Source organism: Ciona intestinalis, chromosome 6 (genome assembly GCF_000224145.3).
Source record: "Ciona intestinalis chromosome 6, KH, whole genome shotgun sequence".
Taxonomy (NCBI): domain Eukaryota; kingdom Metazoa; phylum Chordata; class Ascidiacea; order Phlebobranchia; family Cionidae; genus Ciona; species Ciona intestinalis.
The window spans coordinates 336,130-345,748 of NC_020171.2; the positions used below are offsets into that span (position 1 = coordinate 336,130).

The window sequence follows — 9,619 nt, forward strand, 5'->3', positions numbered from 1 at the left end:
GGAATAAGGGAAATTCCACCAGATACTTATTTGGGCCTCTATTCAGATGAACTATTTTTGTAAAGATGAACAAGAGCCTATATTCCTCCCCCATTTCATACAAGACATATATTAAATTGGTGGAAAGTGATACACAGTATGAATCCTTATGACACTATGTGCTTTTTCGGTGCGTCAAATCAGTGTTAAAGATGTGTGAAATGTTTTATATGTATATATATATTAACAGACAACATTTTATACCAACCTGTGCTCGCTGTGTAATCAATTGCGAAGCATTAAACTTGGCAACAACACTTTTTAAAACTTCATTCACAATTGATGGTAAGACCTGGAAAATTTAAAATTTTATTGTTAATATAAGTCTGCAACTAAAAATAATTATATATATATACACTATATAAAGAAGGTTAGCTTAACTACAGTGATTTTTTTTTAAATGTTTTGTTTTTTCATATTGAAAAAAAGCCTAGTTGAACTGCTATACCAGTTTGGAAAATTGGGAAAAGTCTGAAACATTCCCTATGAACTAGACTAAGTGAAGCAGTTTAACAAAGCTGCATTTATTATTATAGAGACACTTTGCAGCAGCCTTAAATGTGATGTATGAACAAACTATAGAAGGAGATATCTTACTTTCTCATCATAATCTGTTCCAAGTGTTTGTGTTATCAATGGTAGAGAACTTGCTTCCGGTCGAGTTAAAACTCTCAAGTTAATATTCACCATTTGAAGATCCTTACTACCTGAAATACACAATAACTTAAACTAGTAAAATGTTGTCCTGGACTCCTAATTCATAGGCATGACTTAGCAAGATAAACAAAAACTATGTTATGGTATAATAGCCTTTTACTTAATAAGCAAGCATTGCGTAAAGACTGCAATTTTGCAGTAGTTTCTAAAAAGTCTAGACACTACTCTATAAAAGGTTGGGTTGAAAAATATGTCATCAGATTACTAAAGACGTAAAACATATTCTTTGCTCTGCATAAAACGACAAGACATCACCAAGATATAAAAAGAATAGAAAATAAATGTGCCTTCTATAACAATCAGTAAATACAGTTACTTTAGTATTACTGGAGTCTTAGATAGAAGGGTTACTGGGATCCTGTGGTTACAATACATAACTACATATTATGGAACAGGTCATTTAAAAAAAATTCACTTATTCCAAGCTGTGTATCAAGAAAACAGGACGCAGGGTGATGTCAAATCAAGCAAAGTCAAAGCTCTTATTCGCCTTGTAAATCATCATATGACAAAATATCAAAAAACAGAAATATATATGATACCAACACTTAATTTAGAGTTGATATGACAAAAGTATTGAACAGGCTTCAGTAAAGCTTCAAGCTCAACTACCAAAAACCGACTCCCTAAGTGTTGGAGGCATTAGCCCAACATACTACCTTAACACAGCATAGTTAATGCTAATAGGGCTATTTGAGTTAAAAAATAAATACCTGTAGGAGAGCCAACTCTAGTTGGGCGGGATCTTATGTTGTAGATGATTGGATATTGAAACCATGGTAACCTATGATGGAACAAATTGTTACTGTAGTAGAAATATAGCCAGCATAATGCATGGATATTATATTATTAATAATAAATAACTTTTATTGTCTATGGACTTTATTTACAGTTTTTAGAAAATATTTTAAACGAAAACATGCTTACATGAAAAACATATTTACATTTAATTGGAAGAAAAAGGGCGTGGTCGCTACACCAGCAGACAAACAAGCCAATTACATTTATTTATTTCAAGTTCAACGTCAGAAGTTTTTTACTGATAGAAACAAAATATTTATTTATGAAAAGAATTTAAATATTTTTAACTATTCATATTGTAGTTAATTATACTAGTTTTGTGTATATGATGTATTATATGAAATACAAAAAAAAAATATATATATAGATTAATAAATACCACTTCTTGGATAAAATACATTACACCTATCAAAAAAAAGCAAGAATGTTATCTGAGTTTTTAAAAATATTTTCATCATGATTCATGAGTATTGTATGTTCACCTAAAATGCAACCCTTCGCCATATGTGACTTGTTGTACACCTCCTATCCTGTTGAATAAAACAGCTCTGTGACCGCCTTCCACAGAATAGATGGATTCCTGAAGGTAAAATATTTGTATCAAATATATATAAAAAAAAAATATATATATAACTCTTAGGTTAAGAGACCACCCTTATTTTAAATATGTTTTTTAACTGTAAGCGTGTTTTAACAACTGTTGTTTTGCCACTATATCCTGTCTTTTCGTTTAAAATGTTTTTAAATCTTCGCTACCGTAATCGAAGAGACAAATCAGGTTATTAAAATCAAATCAACCACAGATAGTCAGATACCAAAACTTTAACACATGGTTAGAAGGGGGAACACAACTTCAAGACTTAGTGGGAACTTAAGACCGCTACTGTATTAGTATGCTTACCTACCCCCTCCCATACTCAAAACTCATGACTTAGTAAATAGCATTAGAACTTCTCCTGAGGCAACTAAGGCATAATAAACGGCAATGTACTTATAGTCACACATGAGAACTTAATGTCAAAACCATTTATGTTCCCCACTTTTAAATTGTCAAAGGCGTAAAGATAAATATGAAAAAGGCAATTAGAGCTTGCACCTATGCTGTTAGACATCCTAACACAAACAAGATTAATTGCCTTTTTCTCTTAAAACCACAGTTGGTAATCAGGTCAAACTGTTTCACTAATTAAGGTCAAAGCTGTCATGATAAAATTAAACTATTTAAATCTGATAGACTTATTAAACTTAAAGAATATTTGCAACATGTATATAGCATTTCATATACAATGTCCAAAAATGATCATGGCACTTTCTGTAGTTTAAAACTATTGGGGGGGGGGGGAGAAAAAAAAACACAAATTTGGTCCCTTGGAAGACCATTTCTAATAGACTATTTTTTGGGTTAAAATATAGACGTAGGATATATTTAAACTAGGGCACTGATAAAGTAACTACAGAATATATACATGTACCAAACTGGAATACCAAAAACATGCATCATCCAACTTTAAAAACTTAAGTACCTTAACTCCATAAATTAGAGCAGCGACCCCACCCAACGCGACACCACTTCCACCGAGTTTAGTAAGACGACCTAATAAATCTTTTCCGGCCATGATCTAAATAACTTTAGTGATTAAGTAAACCTAAGTTAACTTTGAATATAACATAAATTTGGACTGGCAATTAATTGTGTTTCAACTTTCTTGCAATTTCAAAAATGATGATGTAACACGTGCGTAAAAGGCGCTGCTAGTGTGCTTGAACGACGGATTTTGCGGAAGTTTGTTTCATCAACGAAACTTTTATCAATTTGGATGTAGTAAGTTACGAATATTAAAGAGCAAAATGACTAAAAACTATCTAATAAATAATTAATATGCTAATTGATTGATTCAAAAGATGATTACAACTGCGTTAATAAGAACTCGTGTTTTTTTTTTACGGTATCCGTATAATCCGTCTTTTTCCCAGTGCTTTTACTTCGCCTTTTGCCCTTCGAAAATACCAAAGTTAGTATAGACCAAGTTAGGAAACGGCGCTTGTGTCCGCCATTACGGAGCCCACAGAGCGTGAATCGCCTATACAAATGCATTGTCGGCGTGTGTTTATTTGGTTCTTGTAAGCAATACAAAAGCTAGCAAACACATATAGCGGCTGTTTTAACTTGAAAAATATAATCTTTAATATAAATCTTGTTATATAATATTAAATCTAAGAATTAATGTGGAGTAAATCAGTATTTTGACTGGTTTTCAGCGTACAGTGTGGTTTAACAGGGTACTTTACGTTGGCGATTAATACTAGCAGCAATCAGCTTAGTTTACATAATAGTATATGATCATACCTACGAATCTACAGAACCAGTATATACTACATTTATAATCCAACATGAGTGGCCATGCAGCTCCAAACTGCTTAAGTACTAGCAGATAAGGTGTTCGCGTATTCCGATTTCATAAAGACCAAGAACGCAGAAAAGGTAGCTTATTAATTCAAGCAGAGGATCAAAAATAGTAACTCAGTATTGTTTTCCTCAATGTCACTTCGATATTAGGCAAGTTTTACGAAGATACCTTAAGTTTCGTTGCCGGGTATACGTGTTAAGTTTGTAAGCCAAAAAGTAAAATCACGGCAATTTACATGTAAAACTGCAGCTAGATGCACTAGTATATGTTAATGTTATGCGTTTTTGTTTGTATTTTTATATTTTAAACATGTTCTTTTATATTTCTGGTTGGTATACTTGATATTTTCTGTTTTTTTTACTCTTTAATCGATTGAGTGTTCAATAAAATTTGATTCTTTATGTGAGGTTTATTATTGTGATAAGATATAACATTAGTAGAAAGCCATTTTAGAGAGAAGTGCTTGGTTCTTAAAAAATCGCAATATTTAGGCGAAAAACAGCAACCAGCAATGGTAAAATGCTATGCTGTGGGCTCCGTAATGGTGGCGTCTATGACGTCATAGACGCGCGACAATGGATAACAAGACTCGTTGTTTTACAATCCGTTTCCTAACTTGGTCTATACTAACTTTGGAAAATACCAACTTATCAACGTGCTTTAAAAAATACATGGATATTTTTTTTTAAAACGGTGTTTTATTTATAAAATAAGCAAAGCAATAACACCACTTTTGAAGGCAACGCGCTTAAAATAGGGGTGTTTCGATTTTACTCCTTTGCTGCCAAGAAACAATTCGTTTAACCTTCAGAACAGAAATATAACAAATAATATAATGACAGCTATGAGTGAGAGCATCGTTATCATTTCATTTTTCATGCGCAATAGTACGGGATGTGTTTCCATATTATCTCGGAAAAACGTCCCACCAACGTTTGCATGGGGAAATGCAATTTCCGGAACGTCTTTCTGCAAGAATTGACACAGTGGTTCCCAACCGTCCTTGACTTGATACACCAGCAGTTTGTCGGCATCGACCACCTAAATTTGTTTGATTTCTGTGCTCTTTTACTATAATAGAGAAGATGATTTACCTCTGTTACATATTTGTTGTGCTGACGGTATCGTGTTCTGTATAAAAGTTCGTTCACCGGTGTTTTATGAAACGCAGTTTTCAATGGCGTACCCAATGCTGCGGTTACTGTAATTGAAATTGTTGGTCATACAGAAAATACAGTCACTCCCCTAAAACACACACACGTCCCTTAAAATGGTAACGCGCAAGTGGGGTATTATGGAATACTACACCCGCTTTATAAACGGCAGTCGTTTGCCCAGTCACGCGAAGAAAATGACATTTGTTTTTTCCAATGGTTTAGAAAAGATGATACAAAACAGAATATAATAATAGTATGGTGGGGGAAAACGGGACACCTTTTGCGCATTTATTATAACTAACAGCGGTCTAACGAAACGGTGTCCCATATTCCCCCACCCTACTATATATACAAACATAAAATTAAAAAAAAAAACTGGTTTATATAAAACCAAATTTCAGTAAATGCGTTTGTTGGAACATACCCCACGTTTGTGTGAATGCTTGGTACTTTCTTCCAGTTGGCGTGAAGAACTTATAAAATTTCATCAAAACGTGATCATCAATCTGCTTGCACTGCTTTTTTAAACTAACTATCCATTTATCTTCGTCTCGGATTGGAAGTATAACCTTGTTGTAGGAATGCATTAACAGCGTTATGTACGGATAATTGAATTTTAAAATAAAAACAATGTACCAGTCTGTTCCAGAGACCATATATAGGCTACTGGTTGTAAGCGCAGGTTATTATTTTGAACGTGAATGAATGAATGTAACTTAAACTTACTTTATCCTCGCGTGCCCGGAAAACGACAGTCGTTATAACACGGGTTTAACACCTCGTGCCAGCTTACGAGTTGCCGTGTATGTTACTTTGTAAGGAAATTTTTCATATTTTCTTTGTATGGCTGATAATTTGGACAACCCATTAGTGACCACTGGGTTGGAGCAAGTGCCGTTAAGTGTATTGCCCAATGACACAAATAGGCCCACAATGGTAGCAGCGTCGAGCCTTGAACCGATTACCTCTGGGTTACAGGCACGCGCACTAACTACTATATGCCACGGCGCCGGAGTGCTTATTTTTTATAAAATTTAATTAGAATACGAATGTATTTAAAATGGGGATTTATAATTTATCAACGGCTTAGAAACTCTTTAGCTAGCCTATATACCTTGGCGTCAGGAAAAGTTCGATGCAGTTCTTCCCAAAAGACAAAAACCGGAGAATCCAAAGTTGCATCCACCCCGTTGTACATTCTATAAAAGTCTTCACTATTTCCACCTTCCGTCAAAACCTTTTCCCAATCATTGCAAAGAAATTGAAAGTTTTCCAAATAATCATAGACAGTATATCCAAGTGTTCGCAACGCCGACGTTAAGGACTTTGTTCCTGTCTTTGGATATCCAGCAATAATTACTTTCATCGTACATATATATTGCTAATATAGTTTGCACAACTTTAAATTAACCTTACATACACAAGAGTTATGTAATGTATTTACAGATACCATATAGGTAGACCTATGGTTTAACTGATAGTAATTAGGACTAAGCATTCTTTAAAAGAAGACAAAACCAGTCGGCATTATAATAGCGGATTTGCTTTGAGCTTCACGAAACATCATGCGAATCTACACAACGTTTGTCACAGATCTACTTTGTCGGGTTTACTAAACAATTTATTGTATATTTGTAGAAGCGTACTCGGTATAGGTTGGACGTGCTCCGCTTTTATAGCTCATGTAAGACCCAGATGAACTAGTTAATGATTGTGCAGGCTACTCAAGGTAACAAGTCAAAGAAAGAATTAACGAGCAAGGCAAACACCACTGTTAATCCCGTTATGCTGTTACGGCAGTTTGCTTTAGAGTTTAGACCATTTTGGTCTAACAGCTGTTTTTATTGCTAATCTCACATCAAACTTATTTTGACCAAAATCAAATCATAACATATAGGGCAGGGAAAGATTGTATAGCCTCATGCAAATGTAGTCTCTATATCTGAAATACACAATATATAACGGTATTTGGATAATACATAATACTTTGTATTATTACAGCTTTACTGGTTGAAAACAATTTAAGAAATATATAATTATTGATAGAAGCACACGTGGTATTATATTGGCAATGCGACATATGTGACCATCCCACTCCTACAATCTATAGCCTACTGTGTTACCTATGATGCGATTTAGCAATGTGTCCTTAGCTGTTATTTAGCGACCCACGTACAGGTGTTATAGCGGGGTAAGACGGTGCAGGGTGGGGTAAGATGCTATCTCGAAAATCCTACCATCTATACACGTAAAACACACGAAATAAGATTTTACTCTTTGAAACTCAGGTCTAAACAGTTTCTGTCTCGCCACACTCCTATATGGGTTAACATGATATACCTATATGGTATAGCCTACTGTGTGTAGTAAAGGTATTGTTATAACAACAATTGGTATTGTTGGAACAATAACTGCAATATTTTCATAACGACGATTGCATGGCAATGTTGAAACTTTATTTGATGAATATCTTACACATGTTTATAATAACAGGTAAGTTGTAACAACTAGCCTAATAACAAAAGCTCAAATTCACAAATATTTACTTTAAGCTGATAGTCCATCAACCTATGAATAATCTGTCATTATTAAGCTGGCCCAAAGTAATTATTGGTCTGTGCTGCCATACAATGGGTATTTGGTTTGTATTAACGTTTGTCTGTATTTAAAACCACATTGAACGCTTTTGTTGCACACCGACGAAATGTGAATAAATGAATGAATGTAACTTACTTTATCCTCGCGGGGACAAAACACAATGTCGTTCTACTCTTTTTTATTGCTGTGTTCGAACTAAATTCCCAACTTCCATTATTGAAGCTCTGCTGTATTGTTGTTTCGTTTATTACATGGCGCCGTTATAGAGGGCGCCATGGTTTATTACTTCGATGCTTTTGTCACGTGACGTAAGATATTTTACGACATTTCGACTAAGGGGAATTTTATATGACGTATTCAATTAATATTGGATTTTGCTTTTTCAGTAAATCATGTAGCTTCTCTGTAGTTTATTATACGTTATACCTTATACGGTACAAAGAAATGGCCGGTCGAAAATATTTCAAGTCGCTCTATGCTATATTTGGCATGGTCACTTTAGTGATAATATTATTTATGGTATATAGTCGTCACCATCTTTATTCAAGGTAAGCAAAGAAAAAATCTTGTATATATATAGTAAAGTAGTTGCTATTGAAGAATCCTGCCCCTTCGTTATCTCAAAGAGATTAAAACCAGACTAAAACCCTCATGGGCACCAGTTAAGAATCCTCCGATACATAGCAGATAAGCAGAATAGGCTGGTGGAAAGTGTTAGAGGTTAGTGGTTAGGGGTTGATGGTTAGGGGGTTAGTGGTTAGTAAATAAGTTTTTTTTGACACTTTTGAACAGCCTAACTAAATCTACCAGAGGATTCTTCACTAGCGTGGTAAAGTATACCAAACGTATTGACAAACTATTTTCTACTCTTTTTTGCTGGTGACACAGCATTTCATCTTTACATATAAATAGGCCAATAGGGTATTCCTTTAATTAAAAAATATGTGTGATTCTGTTAAAAGTAAATAATTATTTATTGAATAAATTACTTTACAGTTTTTCTGTGGTGCAACGTTTTAAATCACCGCTGCCAGAATGTCCGACCATACCTTCAATTAAAACAACTCCAGGTAACTATCTACATTAATTTTATTTTGTATATAACATTATATTCCTATTTTCTATACCTTTTTTTTGGGGTATATTTTTTTTGAATACAATATTTTTGTTTTTTGCTTAAAACATTTGTTTTTTATCTTTTTGTAGAATCGCAGCAAATCTCTTCGCAACAAACCAACATTTTGGAAAGTGAAATACCAGAGGATGTTAAACTTCATGTCCAGTTAACTAATGATATAGATACAGGAATAATTGCTTTGCGTAGCTTAACATTTCAAATAATGGAAACCATAAACAGTCAAAACTCATCTCAAGATTTAATCAGTTCAACTGACTCTATGAAAATTCGTTTAAGGTAATTTTATTTATGGACTTTCGGTAGTTTTTAAATTTTATATAGGCTATTTTTTAAGAAGATAATATATATTCAGGGGCGCAACCAGGGGGGCTGTTTTGCTGTCATGACAGCCCCCTTTTCCGCAGACACGCACGCAGCCAGAAAGTGCTAAGACGCACACACACGCGCGTTGCATTTAATATTACATTCGTTCGCTTAAAATTGGAATAACTTTCGTTCAATTGTTACGTCACTTGTCCTATTGTAACGTAACTATTAATTATGACGTTTCATAATATAACAATCTGGAGGAATGTGCTAACTGCACAACCAACCACGAGATCGAAACATCGTGTATGAGCGTCACATTTTTACGCTCTGCGCCGGCGTAGGAAATAAAGAAAGACGCATGTGGTAGCATACATTCAACACTTAACAAACGAAGCAATCGTTGTGAATTTATTCTCGTGAAAAGTGACGTAATAAAACTCTGGTTCTCGTGC

General features: G+C 34.3%; 3 protein-coding genes across 4 annotated transcripts in view; 1 reads left to right on the forward strand and 2 right to left on the reverse strand.

Moving 5' to 3' along the window:
• LOC100186056 (prohibitin-2-like) overlaps nucleotides 1-3,269 on the reverse strand; it is a 5,852-nt gene extending 2,583 nt beyond the window's left edge. Inside the window, exons 1-5 of the mRNA XM_026834808.1 lie at nucleotides 3,081-3,269; nucleotides 2,040-2,137; nucleotides 1,470-1,540; nucleotides 637-746; nucleotides 244-331 (exon numbers count right to left, since the gene is read on the reverse strand). Of these exons, the coding sequence (XP_026690609.1) occupies nucleotides 244-331; nucleotides 637-746; nucleotides 1,470-1,540; nucleotides 2,040-2,137; nucleotides 3,081-3,173 (460 nt within the window). The 5' untranslated portion in view covers nucleotides 3,174-3,269. The remainder of the gene's footprint in view (nucleotides 1-243; nucleotides 332-636; nucleotides 747-1,469; nucleotides 1,541-2,039; nucleotides 2,138-3,080) is intronic.
• Nucleotides 3,270-4,643: 1,374 nt separating this feature from the next.
• LOC100178273 lies at nucleotides 4,644-6,555 on the reverse strand. Its single transcript, XM_002125857.5, has 4 exons — nucleotides 6,237-6,555; nucleotides 5,547-5,691; nucleotides 5,060-5,166; nucleotides 4,644-5,006 (listed from the first exon to the last, which is right to left on the reverse strand). Exons 1-4 carry the CDS (start codon nucleotides 6,486-6,488, stop codon nucleotides 4,773-4,775), a joined length of 738 nt encoding a protein of 245 aa, XP_002125893.1. The 5' UTR covers nucleotides 6,489-6,555; the 3' UTR covers nucleotides 4,644-4,772.
• A 1,543-nt stretch (nucleotides 6,556-8,098) lies between these two features.
• LOC100186705 (alpha-(1,6)-fucosyltransferase-like) overlaps nucleotides 8,099-9,619 on the forward strand; it is an 11,288-nt gene continuing 9,767 nt past the window's right edge. Inside the window, exons 1-3 of one of the 2 annotated variants that reach the window (XM_009860514.3) lie at nucleotides 8,099-8,268; nucleotides 8,717-8,790; nucleotides 8,927-9,134. In XM_009860514.3, coding sequence (XP_009858816.3) covers nucleotides 8,165-8,268; nucleotides 8,717-8,790; nucleotides 8,927-9,134 — 386 coding nt within the window. In that variant the 5' untranslated portion in view covers nucleotides 8,099-8,164. Of the gene's footprint in view, nucleotides 8,269-8,448; nucleotides 8,550-8,716; nucleotides 8,791-8,926; nucleotides 9,135-9,619 lie in introns of those variants that run through there. The other variant, XM_026834805.1, reaches the window with a different exon arrangement.